The sequence below is a fragment of the Semicossyphus pulcher genome, unplaced genomic scaffold (genome assembly GCF_022749685.1).
Source record: "Semicossyphus pulcher isolate SPU_LCO1_2020_fin unplaced genomic scaffold, fSemPul1.0.p SCAF_9, whole genome shotgun sequence".
Taxonomy (NCBI): Eukaryota; Metazoa; Chordata; class Actinopteri; order Labriformes; family Labridae; genus Semicossyphus; species Semicossyphus pulcher.
In genome coordinates this window covers 9776091-9794694 of record NW_027211770.1, presented here as the reverse complement: position 1 = coordinate 9794694, position 18604 = coordinate 9776091, and the positions used below count along the sequence as shown (strand labels likewise).

At 41.6% G+C, this 18604-nt stretch overlaps 2 protein-coding genes across 2 annotated transcripts in view; one reads left to right on the top strand and one right to left on the bottom strand.

Annotated features, from left to right (window-relative positions):
- Positions 1–1024: 1024 nt before the first annotated feature.
- Positions 1025–8791, top strand: derl1 (derlin 1). Its single transcript, XM_069656018.1, has 8 exons — positions 1025–1321; positions 3096–3207; positions 3295–3359; positions 3935–3961; positions 5684–5779; positions 6031–6083; positions 6289–6399; positions 7881–8791. The coding sequence occupies exons 1-8, from the start codon at positions 1169–1171 to the stop codon at positions 8041–8043; spliced, it is 780 nt and encodes a 259-aa protein (XP_069512119.1). The 5' UTR covers positions 1025–1168; the 3' UTR covers positions 8044–8791.
- Positions 8792–10351: 1560 nt separating this feature from the next.
- Positions 10352–18604, bottom strand: part of LOC138583944 (zinc fingers and homeoboxes protein 2-like) — a 33878-nt gene continuing 25625 nt past the window's right edge. The window contains exons 9-13 of the mRNA XM_069656017.1: positions 17468–17874; positions 15573–15825; positions 15313–15472; positions 14839–14958; positions 10352–11985 (exon numbers count right to left, since the gene is read on the bottom strand). Coding sequence (XP_069512118.1) covers positions 14841–14958; positions 15313–15472; positions 15573–15825; positions 17468–17874 — 938 coding nt within the window. The 3' untranslated portion in view covers positions 10352–11985; positions 14839–14840. The remainder of the gene's footprint in view (positions 11986–14838; positions 14959–15312; positions 15473–15572; positions 15826–17467; positions 17875–18604) is intronic.

The following is an 18604-nucleotide window of genomic DNA, read 5'->3' as shown; positions in this document are numbered from 1 at the left end:
GAGGTGTCATTTTACTTTTTTAAAATAGCATCATTGTATACACAGATTCAATATGTATATAAAATGACATAAACATCATTTCCACATAAAACATAATGCCTTGAACAACTAATTATCTAAAAAAAACGAGCCCTCCTAATCCTATTCAATTGAATTCAATTACTTTAGTCATTTTCCCCATGTCTTCATTCAAAATGTGCCCTCCCAAATCCTGAAACCTAAAACCTGGAATGTAAGTTATATAGTTAAATCATAAGGATTCTGTCTGGCACGCCTCTTCATGTTGCTGGCTGCGTCTGGATGGTCAAGTGGGAGCTTTTGCAAATTACACAGGAAGTACGATAATAATGCAATACAAAACACATACATTATAATGTGAGACAATACAGATACATCCGGTTCATATATTTGTCTTCAAAATAAGAGCATCGTTAAAATATATTGGCAAATAAATAAATAATGAGATCAATAACTCTTAATAAATTAAGGAATGAGCCGACAACTTGGAGGGGAAAAAGACAATAGACTTCCATTGCTGTTGCCTCAATCTATTGTCAAGTTAATGTCAATCGTCAACGTCCCTAACAGTGGAACAGCACATGAAAATGGTCATGTACCTGATATTTCACTCAAATGTGATATTATTCTCTACAATAAAGATGTTATTCTCTAAAATAAAAGTTATTGATTTAAGGTAAATGTTCTTCCTTGTTATTATGTAACATGACCTTAACAAATGCTAGCAACGTTCCCAAGAATCAATTGATACTGTGATATCAAAAAGGAAAAGGAAATTGTTATCTTTTTAAACATGTTATTAATAGTATTACAGTGTCATAAATTGAAACTTCTGTTTCTTCGGGAAAAAAATGTTTATTTCCATTTAATATTTTCCCTTCTTCTTTTTGTTATTATACTGTAAATGGTAGTAAATAAGTAGCGTTCTTGCGTTTTTACTTTGAAAAGCTGAACCGGATGTGTGCGATCCGATCTCAGTAACGGATGTGAAGCTAGCTCTCTTTGATTAGCCACGTCATGTAAACTTAGCAGTGGAGCAATTCTGACATAGACGCAGCGAGGAACCCCAAGTTTTTTGTGATATTTGTTCATTTTTAAGAGGAGCTCTTGTTTCGGGATTACAACTCGACTCGAGCCATCGTATGGAAAGATGTCAGACATCGGGGACTGGTTTAGAAGCATCCCTTTCGTCACCCGGTACTGGTTTGCTGCCTCCATTGCTGTCCCTTTTATTGGGAAACTAGGACTGGTTGATTTCAGGACCCTAATGCTGGTTCCAGAGCTGGTCATTAACAGATTTCATGTAAGTTTGGTCTACCCTGTTCAACTGTGTGCGCTGGAGTAGCTTATGTAGGCTGTGGTTGTTGTGTTTAGGATGTTGTCAGTGGTTAGTTAGCAGGTGGCTAACAGGGCTCACTCAGCAGGCCTGAGCTGCGTAACAACCAATGAGAGGACCAGACGTCACGCAGGAGGCTACGACTTCCGGAAGCTGTCAAAATGCTACCTAAACTTTCAGAGCCAAAGTGTTACCTTTTAGGTAATTAGTCGAGTATAAGCAGTCATAGTCAGGTGTTTTTTTTGTTGTTGTTGTTCATGGAAAGTTGTAATGGGACTTTCCTAATCTGAAACGAGCCCTTTAGATACCGTTTTACAGTTTATTCCTCCTTCAGCAGCAATTTTTACCACCAGTTTGATCGTAAGGTTAAATAATGTAAATACAAGGGGTGTGACATGTATTTTATAAGACCTAACTTAGGGCAAATGTACCCAGCGTACTACTTATTTTCAGGGGTGTAAAGTAACTGAGTGCTTACTGCATAAAAGTACAACTTTGAGATACTTGTACCTAACCTATTCAGATCGGAAAAATATTTTGCTTACTTAAATTACTAACTTTTTAGATTATTTTTAGAAATACTGGTTAATATTTAGAAGATTACAATTTTATTACCTAAAAATACCTTGTGCATACAGTTCATAAATATAATTGTGATGATGGTGAATTGTTTCACATTAAACGAATCAGTGCTGCATGAAGTATGTGGAATATTGCTCACCATCCACAGCAGTGGATACACTACTTCCATATTAGTCTTGCAATGACAATAACCCCTTAATATTATATGAAATACCAATTCATGTGCAGCTTAAGTGCAAAACATTATGATGACGGCTTTTACTTTTGCAACCATTTAATCATATTACTCTGGTGATACCTTTGTTTACCATGGCAAGATATTTTACACGTATTTAACTATTTTTAAGCTGTTGTTGCATTGCTTGTTTTACTTACGTTAATGCCCTTTAAAGCTTTAATCAACACTAGTAATTTGACAATCATTACACTTACTGTAGCTGGTGTACCAGTTACAACATGTTACTGATGTCTGAGACAAACACAGGCACAGCGACTGATGAATAGCTTATTATTGTGTTATTCTATTTACTGGAATTAGTTTTGTTGCATGGCAACCAAAAAAGAAACTTAATCTCATCCATGTGACAATCTGTTGACTTTTAGCCTTAAGGGAGATGAAATCCATGATTAATCTAATTATTACTAAATGGCATTTCAGTAATATGATATTATAAGCTCCAATTCACCCTTTTCCTCTTCAACTAATGATGATTAAAATAATTCTTCACTGATTAATCGTTAAGTTGTTGCAAAATATAATTAATAAATAACGTTAAGTGTTGTAGTATTTCTAGGTATAACCTAGGGGCAGACACAAGTTGTTTCACTTCAGTGTTTTGTTCGTAATTCTATTCTATCATGTCCCACCACGATGAAGAGGAATTTAGTATAGTAAATGATCTTCACTCCTCAAGTCACTTCTTAAATGTTGTATTGATCTGAGGATTGTTGCCATCAAATAAAATAGTTTAATGTAATTGTGAAAGTTAACAGACTCTGCAGAGGAACCCCAGCCGTCTGATGCCTCACTTTCAGTGCTTCCACATGAGACTAAATGTGTTCAAAGAAGAGCCTTGAAAGTCTGGGTCTGTGAACAAACCCAGCTCTGTTGATGTTTTCTACATTTCTATTACACCCATGTCTCTTGTGTTTGTTTCAGCTCTGGAGACCAGTGACATCCACCCTGTATTTCCCAATAACACCTAACACAGGGTTTTTGTATATGGTCAACCTGTATTTCCTTTACCACTACTCCACACGGCTAGAGACAGGTGAGACTGATTCCCTCGGTGGCTTACACACATGCAGACAATGTGCTTTTTTAATGCTAACCTTTTTTTGTTGTTTTTGTTTTCCAGGAGCGTTTGATGGCAAAACTGCAGACTACATTTTCATGCTTTTGTTCAACTGGATCTGCATTGTTGTATCCTTTGACCAGCTCACAAAAACCTTCTAAGGTTATGTCCCTGTTCTTGCTCCATGCTGCCTCCATGGCCCCTCTGCATTACTCTTTCATCTGTCTGCTCTGTACCCCTCTCTCGCCTTCTCTCTCTCTCTTGGCCTCTCTCTCTCTCTGCACCACTGTGCCATGTCAGGGTGGCTCTGTGCCAGTGGCCCAGTGTCAGTCTACCCCTGCAGAGCAGAGAAACCTAATCTAGGTCACATGCAGCACCAGCAGCACAGCCCAGCCCACATCTCGACTCTGTGTCTTCTGTCAGGAGTTCAGATCTGACTTTTCAAACACATTTCTTGTTAATAAGTAACATTTGGGCATTTTTGTCTCCTGAAACCTGAGTTAAGTTTTCAGTTTTTGTTACCAAAACCGTAGGAATGGGTGTCGGGGTTAATGTTTTACTCAAAGAAGGGAGGTGGCAGATTAAAGTCAGTCAGTGTAGGGATTTGAACTGGCAACCTTCCAGCCACCCACAGTGATAATCTTAGGGTTCCAGCTGTGATTGTATTGAGCCACAAGGTTGCTGTCCTTGACTCTAGCTGAAGATAACCGGGATGCTGATGAACATGCGGGTGAGAATCCTCCTCTCTCTCTCTGTGTAACATGAGGTTGTTTTACAGTTTATAAAGGCGACAGCAATTGTTTGCAATCATCACTGGGGATTTTAGTGTTTCGTAATTTCCACTTAAACTTGGCTCAAGGAAAAGTTTAACATCTTATCTATGTAATGCATGCAAAGTATGAAGCTACCACCAGCACCTCTTAACATCTCTTACACTCTGTTTGACAGGAGATGATTGTCTGTTTTTTGCTCAGGGCATGTTACTCACTGCTGGTTCCAGATGAAAAAAGATAATGTTTAATCTTTTTGATAATAAACAATGAGATAAAATAAGTTTTAACTAATAATCTCGAACATTTTAATTTAAATAAATGTCTGTTACGTCACTATCTATCCCCGAATGAGGTAATACAATGGTGATTGAGCCTATGGCCCGATGATGAAAGCCTTTGCATTAGCAGTATTACAGACTGGGTGTCTGGTGCGATTTTTGCGGAAAAATTCACAAGCGGCGCCCAGTTAGTGACGCGTTTTCCATCACCCAGCAGTGGTTGGTCTGCCAGAGAGGGTAGGCGGAGCTAAGCGGCTGCTTGCGGCTGAACAAACAAAGAAAAGATGGATGACTACAGATACAACTTCAAAAATAAGTGAAAATCCAAAGAAAAAGAAACAAATTCGACGCTCAGATGAAGCAAACAGTCTAAAAAGGAAAGCGACCGTCAGCGAGGAAAATCAAGAGTTACAACCGGAGCCAACCATGGACGTCACACATGCAACACTGTCTGGATATCTGGGAAGTGTGCTCCCGCAATTACAGTTTATCACCATAGGTGCCGCCAAAGAGAAATGTTCGAGATTACCACTTTAACTATGAAGCTCAAAAGTTGCCGGTTGGCTGATTTTCCTACTATTTGCTACCCTTTCCTAAGCTAACTTAGCTTTTTGCTGGTGGTAGCTTCGTACTTGCTATCCTACATTACATGATTGGTATCAGTTTCCTGACCTGTCATTTAACCATGTTGTACCATGTGTGTCCTCAGTCAGAAAGCAAATATGTTTCCTTTTCACAAAATGTAGAACTATTCCTCCGAGTAAATCAGGTTTTTGTGGTTTAGTTTTAACTCTTGTTCAAGCAGAATTAAAATAAATCCTTGTTCTTCTAACATTTCCTCGCTGAAAGTCCCTCCACTCTGCTGCCACTGTGATCATGCGTCACTCTTCCTCACATGGCAATTTTATCACATTTGACACGGGCCGTCCTTGCTGTGTATTTCAAATTTGACCTCACATCTTTTTTGTTTTTGTTTTAAGTATGCTAGCATTTCAGCTGTCAAAAGCACCACAATTAAATTAAGCTATTAAATATCTTTGACCCATGGCATTGAGCACCATTTTCACCACTTCTTTGATCTTTAAATGTCACGAAATTATAAAACTGGACAATAAAAAAAAAACGTCATGTGAGTCACGGTGCATCGTGACAATCTTGAACATCAATTTTCAGCACTTGCAACACAGATAGTGTTCTCGTTACCCGCTTGTCTTAAAGCACACTTCACTGAGCTCTGAGGGGGCTTTACAAAACAGCCTAAAGGCCCATTTAAGACTTTTCACAATAAGCCCTCCTTTATGAAACACGCCTCTGATCTTCTGTGATCTTGCACTGAAGAAATAAAGACTGAATAAACTTGAATGAATTCTAAGCTGTGAATGTTTATGTTGTTGTTCTCAGCTGCTGATGATCCCCCTGATCATGTCGGTGCTCTACGTGTGGGCTCAGTTCAACAAAGACACGATCGTGTCCTTCTGGTTCGGAACGAGATTCAAGGTACCTCAAGTTTTATCACCTCTTGTCACATCTCATATAATAGAATTCAATCTAGTCTCATTCAAGGTGTCTCGTATTTTACTGTCACATCAAAGTGCGTAACATAGCCTGTATTTCAGGCTTTAACTGTCATTGTGTGATCCTTTCTCCACATAATATTTACTACCTGCATGTGAAGTGTTCCTGTGACTCAGTGAGGAGATAATTCAAACAGTCAGATTAATGTTTCTTCATATTCTGCGCTGTCGTAGGCACACTATCTACCGTGGGTCATCCTGGCCTTCAACTTCATCATTGGAGGCTCGTAAGTAACTGGTTTTATAGGTTAAACTAAAGACACAGTTTGATAGTAATTTATTAAACACACAGAAAATGACACCATTCCTTATTTAAACAAAGAAAGAAATAACCTGATCATCTGCCTTAAACAGCATGTAGAAGTGACAGTAATGTGTAATATTGTTTCAGAGACGTCTGATTAAGCAGCTTCTCTTTGATACTTTTTGCAGGTTTCTTAATGAACTCACCGGGAACCTGGTGGGTCACCTCTACTTCTTCCTCATGTTCAAATACCCCCAGGATCTCGGAGGACGCTCCTTCCTCTCCACACCAGAGTTCTTGTAAGTTTTCATTTCCAAACTGGGCTTTATTCAGAAGTTTTAGCCCCTATTCTGTTAAGTTTTGACACTTTACTCACCAGCATCATCGCTGGGAAGTTAATCTCTGTCTACAGATTCTACATCTGTAGGCAGGGACGTGGATTTTCTGGTTTCCGTTTGTACTACACTTGTAGTCCGAGTAATATCGACTAATCACATATCAGGCTGCGGCGTACGTAGGAAAAACAGTCCGTGTGGAGAGCAAAAGCAGGCGGAACGTAATCTGCTGTAATGACATCCAGGCTCCCATCAGCGTGACGACGATTTAGCTTCTTATTAATCCCTTCAAACAGACATCTGCATGCTAACAGCTAACAATCTGTTCAAGATCTAAAATTCAACTTGAGATAAATTCCCTGACACTGTGTCATGAAAGCCGTTCAGCGTTCAGATTTCCCGACTCCCTCGAATGCATAAGAAATGATCGATCCGACCTCCGCTCCACAAACGAGTATTTTAAAAGCAGCTCTCTTCTCCTCTTGAGGACAGACCTGACAAAGCTTCATTTTTCCGTTTTACTAATCTACATCACAATGTTGAAATTTCAGCAAAGATAAGACCCGTTAATTGAAGTCAATCACAAGAAAAACGAGTTATTTTTCTGTAAACAACGCAGCACACGGAAAAGCAAGTCTTGACTGGAAGTCGTTTATAGCTGACTGCTGGCTACACGCCCGGCATGTTCACCGTTGTCCCCAGAGGCTACAACGTCGTCAGACTATAGCCGATGGGATCCGAGATTGCTGGGATGTTGATGATATCCACTGCTTGAAAGCAAGACTTTGCAACTGTTCAATTATTTACTTAAATATAACATATATTTTTTCTTTCACAAATGAGACGTTAAATTCATAAGGAACAAAACGCACCCTTTCTTATCTCGGTACACTCATGGGTTTGCTGCAGCAGCCTTACGTTGTCTGGTGTGCCCATCGTTGCTATTGTTAGCTGATGTTTGAACACTGAGGTCAAAGTTCAGTGTTACTGTAACAGTTTGCTGACTTTTTTTCTCTATTCTCTTGCTGCACTGCCATGACTCCACAGTATGTTTTAGCATCTACCATTGAGCTGTAATTACCACTCAGGGCAACAGTGGTTGCTGTTTAGCTACTGAGGCTTGCTTTAAAATGCAGCACACGGGGTCACCAGGGAAACTAATATTAACTAATTAGACAGGGTTAAAACATGCCTGAAGCTTTTTTGGAAGAGAAAGAAATAATCAAAAGAAAATATTCATACCAAAACTCTTGTTTCAGATGTAACAGAGCTTTTGGTTCTACATAAACCATCTTGACCTCTACTGTTGTTTTCTGCACTTTTACAAGGGAACGTAACAAGACAGACACAAAAGACAACATACGGAAAACATGCTGACAGATAACCCAGGAGTTTGCTCACACCTGCCCTCTGATCGCTTTACATTTCTGTCCTCCTCCCTGCAGGTATCGTTTCTTCCCCAACAGGAGGGGAGGGGTGTCGGGCTTTGGAGTCCCTCCCAGCAGACCAGCTGCCCAGCAGCCGGCGGCAGGAGGAGGAGGAGGAGGAGGAGGAGGCGGAGGAGGACGATACAACTGGGGCCAAGGCAACCGTCTGGGGGGTGAATGAGCTGAGACGCGAGGAAAGAGCTACGCCCTCCTCCCCCACCCTCCTTCCACCTTTGCTCCTGATCACAAAATGGCCGTGCTGTTAATGTTTCAGGATAAAATGCTTGCTTTTTCACATTTGGACTTAAAATTTAACTCATTCATGTTTAGTTTGAAAGGATACAGCAGTATGTTTCATGTAGAGGAAGCAAACATTTTAACCAAGACGGCACAGCAGGACTCTGGCCAGAGTAAAGCCAGCCTCACTTTCACTACCACTGCAGACGTGTCCATGTGAAGCAGGTAGAAGACGATATGAATAAATAGATTTTTTAATGCAATGATTCACTATCTTCCCTCCACTTCTCTTCCTCCTCCCTGTCCTCTTCTTCTCATCCGCCCGATCCGCCCCTTTCTCCTCCCTCTGCCACCGGACTGTCAGGAGCAGAGACGTTGCAGCTGCACATCAGCACGCTGTTGATTTTGATTCTTGTGTTCCTGTCCCCTCTCTCTCTGTGACGCCATATCAGATTACATTGTAATTACCAACGCACTGGGAGCTCTCAGCCGACCCTCCACAGAACATGGGCAAAGCTATGTTAGAGAGCACAGTTTCAGGTCTGAATGTACACGGCTGTAAGATGTTTTATAAGCCTCTGTGGCACAGACCGGATCTTCCTCTGTCTTAAGCTATGATCTTAACCAAAATGAGGTGATGATGGGATTCTGCTCTTCTTTTTGTAAATATAACAGTTGTTTATTGAAAGGATGATCGAGTCTGAGTGTGTAATTACTGTCCTCCATGTTTCTTAAATGAGCCAATTATGTTCCAGAGCGGCAGATTGAGAATCAGTACAATAAACATTTAGGGCAGGAACTTATTATAATTCTCATTATCAATTAATCTGCAAATTAGCTTTGTCGTTAATCACTCTGTCAGAAAATTATGAGAACGTATCATCAAACTTGTTACATACAAGTATAAAATCCACAAGAGCAGATCAGAGTGACCTCCAGAAGCATCACTGTTGCCCAATGAGTGCAGAAAAGAGATGATAGTTCGCTGCTGAGTTGTGTAACTCAAGGGTGTCCTGCTATGAGGCTTCTGTCAAACTCCAACATGGTCAAAGCAATAACAGAACCTATTGTGGACCTTTTCTTTGAGGTACTTTGAGGTAAATGTTTCAGTTTTTATTGTAATCTCTTTGGACAACTTCTGGGCGTCAGGGATCAATTAGCGTCAAAGGCTTGAAAGTGATCTGGCAGATACAATTTATATCTGTGCCTTAAATGTCAAAACATTAAAATACAACATACATTAGTTTTAGTCAGTGGGTTGGCAGCAGGAAGGTTTTTGTTACATGTTGACAGATCTGAAGTTGCCGCTTAATCTTCAACAGACTAAAAGATGATGTCCCCAAAAGTGTGTCGTGTTTCCCCTGGTCAAGTCAAATATAATCGCGATTTACAGATTCGACAAAAAAATGGGAAGGCAAGTGTTCTGGTTTCCGTTTGTACTGCGCTTGTAGTCCGAGTAATATTGACCAATCACGTATCAGCAGGCTGCGGCGTACGCAGGAAAAACGGTCCGTCTGGAGAGCAAAAGCAGGCGGAACGTAATCCGCCGTAATGACATCCCGGCTCCCATCAGCGACTTTCTGACAACGATTTAGCTTCTTATTAATCTCTATAAACAGACATCTGCAGCAAGTTCAGCTAACAATCTGTTCTAGATCTAAAATTCAACTTGAGACAAATTCCCTGACACTGTGTCACGAAAGCCGTTCAGTGTTCAGATTCCCAGACTTCCTCGAATGCAAACGAGCATTTTAAAGGTCGTTTTTTATTCTCCTCTTAAGGACAGACTTGATAATGCTTCATTTTTACAAATATGCATCAGGATGTTGAAATTTCTTCAAAGGCAAGACCCGTTGATTAAAATAAATCACAAGAAAAATGGTTTCTTTTTCTGTAAACAATGCAGCACGCAGAAAAGTAAGTCTTGACCGGAAGCCGTTTATGCTAACTGCTGGCTACACGCCCGGCATATTCACTATGTTTGATGCATGCGTTTGATGCAAGCATGAAGCATGTTTGATTAAGAAATAGGCTGTATAGATGTAGCACTTTATACCTATATGAAATAAGAAAAAACCCTGTCAGGTTTAACCAAACCCTGATAAGGAGATGTATAAAGTCTAAGTGACCTGACAGCCAGCGTACAGGACAGAGAAGGCGATATTTCTCACTGAATCAATGCTCATGTCTTCACTGAGCTTCTTTGTGATGATGCATACACTTTATACTGACAGACCAAGACAGTGTTACAGTTGGTTGTGTATTTATTGAGTTACAGCAGACTTAAAGTAGAAAATGAAAATGCAAGCAGTTTTTCAAACTAGCCGACAGATTGTACAGTATCCCAGATACCTGTCTGAACATGAAGCTAAAGCAGCAGCAGACACTCAGCCAGCCGACAGCCGTACACCTGCTGTTCAAACGGGTTTTCAGCGACAGTTCAACTTCACTTTTTTTGGCTTGCTGAAATAATGCAAGCACTTGCAATTTGAACCAGAAAACACAGATATCCCTTTTAAATTATTTTTGAAAATAAGTTGTTAAAAATGAAAATTGTTGAAGCGCGTGCAAGAAGTTCATGTGATCCGAATGGTTTTGCTGTTTTTCAGGAAATCAGCACAGAGTTGATCAAATATATCTGCGGCCGGAAGATTCACGAACCATTTCAGGTGTTCTGAACTGACCGTACAGGAACTCACTAAACCCAGCTTTGGTAAGGAGGATTTCCTCATGTCAGCAAGCCCAAAGAGAAGACAGGAGGTGTGTTCACAGATCACAGCTGAGCAAAGGGACGTGTGAAATGACCCAAATAAAAGGAGTTCAGTTATTTTATCATGCGTGAACCAAAATCTTCTTGGCAAAGTTCATTCAAGAGTATTTCACGGGGTAAAAATCAAGAAGTGATGATCTGAAGTCTTCATCGATGGTCTGTGCTGTACCCAGGTCTGAGGCGGACAGTAGATGTCAGAAAAGAGAGCTGAAAAGGCAGCACGGTGCGATCAAACAGACACTCCACTCTCTTCTATATGTGATCAATCTTTTCTATATCAGGAAAAACAAACATTCTGTACTGTTTGAGCCTCAGGCGACAACCAGCTGATTAGAAAAGATACTAAAGTCGGGACACATAGTGCATTAATTCATTCGTCTCGGTCTGCGCCTGTGGCTGTTTGTGTTCATTCTCTGGCCTCTCAGCAGTGACGCTGAAACTGTGTTCAAATCGCCCAAAACACTGTCACTCCTCTGAACTGCGACTCCAGCACTTCTGAGTGATTGCCTCCTTCAGCGTAATTCTATGAGGCGAGTCAAGGTGACGCTGCAGGAGAGAAAAAAGTTACAGCTTCCTAACAGATTGAGATGAAGTGATCTAGCATGAAAATATCTATCGCTACTATGGAGATATATGCAAGTGCCATCAAACACTACTCATACCGAGTACTGCGAATGTATGTTTCTCAAAAAAATAGGACTGAATTTCAGCAAATAACAAACTATCATACACTTTGATCTTAAAACAACAACAACAAAAAAACATTCCAGGTTTTGGGGCGCCGGTCTGACTCTTTTTAAAAATGTAACAAAACCTGCCCTCCCAGTAAAACTGTACAAACTTTTTTATGTAATACAGAAAAATATTTACAAGGGTGCTTCTTTTTTAAAAAAAACAAACAAAGTGTAGTAGTAGTAAGAACAATGCATCAAGTCCAGCTTTGGCACTCCTCTTAATGTCTGCGTGTGCACCACAAATCAGTGCTTTAACTGCAGAACTCCACAGTCCCTGGCGCTTTGTGATGACATCACCGGCAGACAGTTCCATCACTGGTTCCACATTATGAGTCGTCGTGGGATGTTGACTGACTCAGCAGCAGTCGGTTACTTGCTCGACCTGGAACAGAATTGGAGAGAAACAGAGTGAAAAGATCAGAAGGACGGCATTTCATTGTTCTACTGATGTTTTTACCTCTTTATCTTGAAGATTTTCATTTAAATAAATGTCTGTTCAGTCTCTATCTATCGCAAAATGAGGTAACACAATAGTGATTGAGCCTGTGGCCCACTGATGAAAATCCAAAGAAAAATAAACAAATTTGACGCTCAGATGAAGGCAAACAGTCTAAAAAGGAAAGCGACCATCAGCGAGGAAAATCAAGAGTTACAACCGGAGTGTAGGAGTCCACCGAACTGTGGACGTCACACATGAGACACTTGCTGTGTTCGAAATGCCATACTATACCAGCAGTTCATACAGATTTTGCCAAAATGTAGAATGCAGTACGCAAACAAAAGGGAAATGTGCAGTATGCCAAAAATACCCGGATGTCGTACTGATTCGGAGAAAATCTCCAGTATGCCTTGGACCAGTCTACCTCGCCTACTGTATCCCACAATGCAAAGCACTGGAACGTCACAGCGGCAGTTGAAATGACGGACAGCAGCAGCATTCCAGCAGAAGGGGGCGCTATAGCTAAAGAAGCGGCAGTTACTGTTTACTTCCGCCCTGTGTAGCATACTGAAATATGAATTTGAAAAAGTCCTCCATACTACATACTACTGTCCAACACAGTACGCAGTATATAGCATGGGGTATATGGTATGTAGTATGTAGTATAAAGGACAGCATTTCGAACACAGCCACTGTCTGGATAGCTGGTTTGGATTGCTCCCGCAATTACCGTTTATCGCCAAAGGTGCCACCAAAGAGAACGAAACTGAAATCTTTGAGATCACCACTTTAAAAAGAGAATGGCAAAAGAGAATTTCACAAATCATCTACTCCTAAATAGATGGTATTACGCACATTGAAAACAAAACTTTGTTGGCAAGAGGAAGTGCTAATTATTTCACAAAGAACTAGACATTTAATACCACTCGCACCATTCCTTCAGCCTTCCTGTGACAGTAACGATGTGTGTGTCTACATCTTTGATGCTAATGATGGCGTTGTCCAAGTATCATCCTGCCATCCCAGCATGCCATCTTAGTGACAGACTAATCAGAGGTAATTACAGCCTAATAACTTCCTGTGTAGCAGGAGGCTGCAGCTGTGGCATCTTAAAAAGGAACAGTTCACCATTTATTTATCTATCTGTTCAAGCCAAGTGACACAGTGAAGCATCTCGCAGCACCGGCCGATCGTTTGCTACAGCCAGTTATTTCTGATCGGGATCATAGAGGGCTGGAGCGTATCCCAGCATGCATTGAAAAGCAAGGACACATCAGAGCCAATACAGCAGCAGCCATGTCCTTCGTGTTATCTTGGTTTTAGCCACAATTTAACCCCTTTGTGACGGGGACAAATAGAGTCACATCTTTATGACGTTTGATTTAAACATTGGGTCAAATAACTGTGTGTGATATGAAAGGAGCTGCTCATATAGACAAAGGAGCTGCCCCTTGGCTAAATGTATCTTAAAGCTAATTGTTTTGGTTTAAGGATTCACAACCTTACTGTCTTTGTTCTCTTTTAGTCTCAACAGGCAGCTGTGTTCAGCATAACAAAAACCCCATAAACTGTAGGATCTGCAGACAGACAGAGTTAGCCTCTAACTCGCAAACAAAGTGAAGCAAGCGGCAGATATTATTACAGGGACATTCATCTGTTGGCCAGAAACACAACTTCATATGCTCATGTTGCCTTTCTACTGAATGTGTTAGCAGGCAATAATTACTTCAGCCAGTGGAGTATCCTGCTTTCGGTCTCTTTTCTGCTGTGTCACCGTCTGACATCACAAACGTGCCCGAAACAGGGTTAGTAAACAGTGAAGATGTTACGGTGGTTAGGTCTTTATTGTATCTATTACTCAATAAGTCTGTTTATCAAACTCGGCGCCGACAAATGTGGAACAATGTTCGAGTGCTGCTTGGATGGAGGCGGGTGGAATTTGTAGCTGAGATGACAAGGAGTCGCAGAAGTTACCCACGGAGCATAGCATCGTGCAGGAAAGGGGGCGGAGATTAGCGTGTCGACACAGGTTTTGTGTTCCCATCAATGCCGATTGGAGGCGAGGTGATGATTACCCGGGTATACTGCAGAGTCATTTGACCCGGGTCTGAATGTCGATTGTAGCCTTTCCCATTAAGCATTAAAGCTGGGTGTTAGCGGGTGTTAGTGGGCTTTTTGACAAGTGGTAAAGCGGCTTTATTGTGGAAATACAACGGCTGCCGAGACGGAGACTGACTGATGACTGGCCTGAAAACCCGGACTAGACTCACTGGACTTTTGACTGCATGCGTGAGCATTAACTATTTTGTTTATATTTTTCCTTGCTTAACTTTTCCTCGCATTGAATTTCAATGTTGTTTTGCGTTTGAATACACTGAACTGAACTGAACTGGCTATGGATTATCCTTGCTGAATTATTTTTGAGTTTGTGGACTGTTGTAGTAAAGTCACAGACTGGATTTTGAACTAATAACCCATTTAAAGTGGATTTACTCTGTTGTGCTTTATTGTTTGTTGGGTGTCTATGTTGCTGTTAGGTTGAGTCTATTTTAGGTTCTAAATTTTTATTATTGCTTTGGACATTTGTAATCTGCAACCTAACTGGCACACCGGCACACGGTCACACCGTTACAACATAACCCAATTGATTTATGGCGTTAATCAGGCTCTTAACCGGATTAATCTCATTAGTAATATACTGTATTATTATACATGTCTGAAGTTTTCTCAGTTTTTCAACACATACATACTACATGCTGTCATACTGTTACTGTTATTTTCACTAATTCAACCTACCATCAACCTGTGACCCTCCCGGGTTGCTCCAGGGTCAGGACGTCAGTGTCTGTAGCCAGTTTCTGTCTTTCCACTCCGTCTTCACTCTCCTCTCCCACAGCCACAGTCACCTTCACCCACCTGCCAGGGACACAGACACAAATGTTTAAACACAAACACACTCCTTCTAAGAACTCGAAACAAAAATACGTTTTTTATTTGCACATTGCATGGTTCTGTGAGAGATGCATAAAGATTTAGTGGATGCAACAAATAGCCGGAGCATAAATAGAGTGATTCAGCATCCATAACTTGCTCTGCCCATACAGTTCTGTATTTTTAGACTGTTTACAGAAAAATCTTAAAATAACTCCTCAGATATGCCTTAAAAAATCTAATATTGGCCGGGAGCTGATCTTTTTTTGTCTGCGTAAACATAATTCTCCCACTAGGAAATAAATATAGGATAAGAGAGGTCTGTATCTCTACACCTACCTTCCTTTGTCAGCAGCGCTAGAGCTGGTCTGGTCCGGTTTGGCCCGGCTCAGATCCGTCACATCGTGGCCTAACCTGTCAGTCAACCACTGCACTTTGTCTGGGTCGGACAGCTTGGAGCTCTCTGTAGCTGCTGCTGTGTTCTCACTCGCCTCCTCTGCTGCAGAAATGTTCGCAACAGAGCAAACACAAAGTCAAACAAGTGAATAAAACACTCAAAGTGATATTAATAGAAGAAAAACACTCTGATCCAAACTCACCCCTCACAGCCTTGACTTCCGAGGACACAGTCTGTTTTCTGTCAGAAGTCTGGCCGTTCTGTTCCTGGCCGGCTGTCTGCCGCTCTGCAAGATTCTGGTTTTGGAAACTTTCCATCCAGTCCAGAGTTTCGCCGTTCTTCAGAGCCGAGCGGTGATCCTTGAACCAGCGGACAATGTCGGTGCGTCCGAGGCTTGTTTGGACCTCCAGCTGGCTGTACTCCTCAGGTGATGGCCACTGAGTCCGACAGAAAGTCTGTGAAGACAGATTATGTTAAAAATATGAAAAAACAACAACAAACAGAATAAATTCATTGTTCCACAACAGATACTTTGTGCACAAAGGGGTTGGTCTGTGAAGCCCCTGGTCAGATCTCATAGTTGATAGTTAGATACACTAATATTTGATCAACAATATGAGATGTAAAGGGTACAGGCGCACAGTTGGACCAAATACTTGCAGTATGAAATACACACAAAGGATGTTAGTGTGCTATTGTTAGCACTTAGCAAAAAGCACTGCTTAGCCTTTATACAGCCCCACAGAGCTGCTAGCACGGCCGTAGCTCTTACTTCTTATTTAAAGTGTCAATTGACAATTTCAAACCCCATAAACAGTTTACATCTATTGTTTCATATATTTCCCTTTGATGTGAAAGTTCTTAAAACACATAAACTGGCTGTTGTTGATGTGCTTAAAGGAGCAGTTCGCCCCTTAAAAACACCGCTGTCAGTCAAAGCTGGTGTTCTCTTTAATCGACAGAAGCAATAATATTTGAAATTGACGCCGTGGAGAAAGTCGTAAAAACAGCTTGAGGTTTCGCCCATTCTACATTCCTACAACACCCAGCATGCATTGTGCACCTCCCTCTGAAAGGAACGGCCAAGCGAGAGACGCTGGAGTGAAATACTACCGTTTCGCTGCAGGCAATGGCTCAGAGCGGTACAGAATCTGAAATATGACGAGAACATATGGGTGGTCTAAAAAAATCTTCAGGTCTGCAGTCTACATGTCAAACCTGACAATTTTGAACGAGACATGACTCTGTTCTAAATGTGGAATGTCTAGGAGGCAAACAGGAGAGTAGATTTTAAAGCACCCCAAGGAACAACATTTTACGGTGTGTGTTTTTTTTTTTCAACTAAACACTGCAGACATCGAAAGCGGGCGTCCTAGATTGAGGAAATGTAGTTTAGCGAGCTCCCTGGCCTCCCCCAGATGATGTGTTTTACGTAGCCTGGTGGAGGTTTTCCAGGGCCCATTGGAAAAGCGGATAGCGTCCTCCAAAGGCACAGAGCCAAACTGCATATTTTCCCTACAATAATGGCATTAGCTCCCCATAATAGCATGACAGGACTGAGGTTGAAAATCTGCAAACTGGCCCTTTAATACATGGCCAGCAGTAGATAAAATATATGGGTCATCCATAACTGACAGCTAGTGCCTGTACAATCTGTTACAGAGCATAAAAGGAGACATCTCCTAGATATATGTTCCATTTATAGGCTCTGTCCTCCTATGGGAAACTGCTGTTTTCTAGACAACAGTACTCAAACACCTCTTTACATTGTCAGATCTGACCTTGTAGTCACCTGCTACTGTCTTACTTCTAATATTAAAGTATCAGCAGATCTCTTCATATACTGTCAGTTACACTTTTATTTTCAAGCACCAGTTCTACACCTTCTCAAAATAAATTAATTTCACACATCTCGCTTCATATTTATTAAAAAGGTGCCATCAAGTCATCTCTTTAAAGTCAGGACTCATTAATGTCTCGCTACCTTTCGCAGCCTATCAACAATTTCAAGAGTGATCATCTTTTTGTCGTTAGATTTTGCACTTAAGTTTTAAGTGTCTTGTCTAATCAGTGTTGATGATGATGTGTTTTTCTCACCTCTCTGAGCAGGGCGAGGGAGCGGCCGGTGATGGGAGCAGGGCTCGTGGAGGCCGACAGGATGGGAGGATTTGGAGACGAGGAGGATGATGAAGTGAGGATGGGAGGTGATGCAGAGGAGGAGAGGGTTGGTGGATGAGGGGAGGAGGCTGCGAGCACGGGAGGGGAGGAAGAAGAGGAGGAAGAAGAGAGGAGGGGTGGATGAGGAGAGGAGCGTAGAGGTTTCCCGTCCTGCTCCCGATGAGAGGCTCCGTTCAGCAGCGCCCCCGGCCGCTCTACCCGGTCCTCTGTGGTCTTTGAAGCCATGGTGAGTAAAGCCTTCTCCATGTTGTCCCTCAGCGCCCGGCGCTCTGAAAACCAGCAGTCCACCTCCGTCTTGGACAGCCGGGTCTCCTGGGCCAGCTGGTCTGCAGGGGAACAGAGTTCAGAGGATCAGACGAGCCTGTTACCTTGAAGTGGGAGGGTATTTTGGAATCCAGGCTCTCCGGGGGACTAAAAAAAATGGGCTCATTAAAAACATTTCTGCTATTCCTGTCATGCAGGCGTCCGCCAGAGACGGGCCTGCTGCTCCTTTGGGGTGAGAGAAAATTAAGTCACATGCAGAGTACCAGTATAAATAGAAGAAAACACAACTGGACTTCTAAGTAGTGTTACATCTCAGTTACAGAGTAAGAACAACAAAAACAACAACCAACCGCAACGTCCTTGGGCAATTTATCCTTTTAAAATTCATTTTTTTATGTTAAAGTATTGTAAAGTTCTGTGATATTATTTCTCAGACACTTCACAACATAAACATTTCCTAAAAATAGTCCTTGGATGGCCCATTATGTGCCTCATTAGATACAACCCTGCAGGAGGGCTGTCAGCTGTTTCAGCAGGCAGATTTAATGTCCTTACATTAACAATCTGGGATCTTCAGGTTTCAATTTGTTTGAATGTACAGATAAGAACACGGGAGTGTTTTTTTAAATCCACATTTAGGGGTGCCGGTTTAGCTCAGCAGTTAAATTGCGTGTCCCATGTACAGAAGCCATAGTCTTTGATGCAGCGGCCACCCTCAGCCCCCCAACCCCATCCCTTTCCCTGTTTCTGTCACTATCCACTGTCCTCTCACTCTATAAAGGCATAAAAGAC

Coding starts and splice junctions, on each gene's coding strand:
- derl1 (XM_069656018.1), top strand. CDS start 1,169: ATGTCAGACATCGGGGACTGGTTTAGAAGCATCCCTTTCGTCACCCGG. Junction 1,322..3,095: donor TGGTCATTAACAGATTTCAT/GTAAGTTTGGTC, acceptor TGTTTGTTTCAG/CTCTGGAGACCAGTGACATC. Junction 6,084..6,288: donor AACTTCATCATTGGAGGCTC/GTAAGTAACTGG, acceptor TACTTTTTGCAG/GTTTCTTAATGAACTCACCG.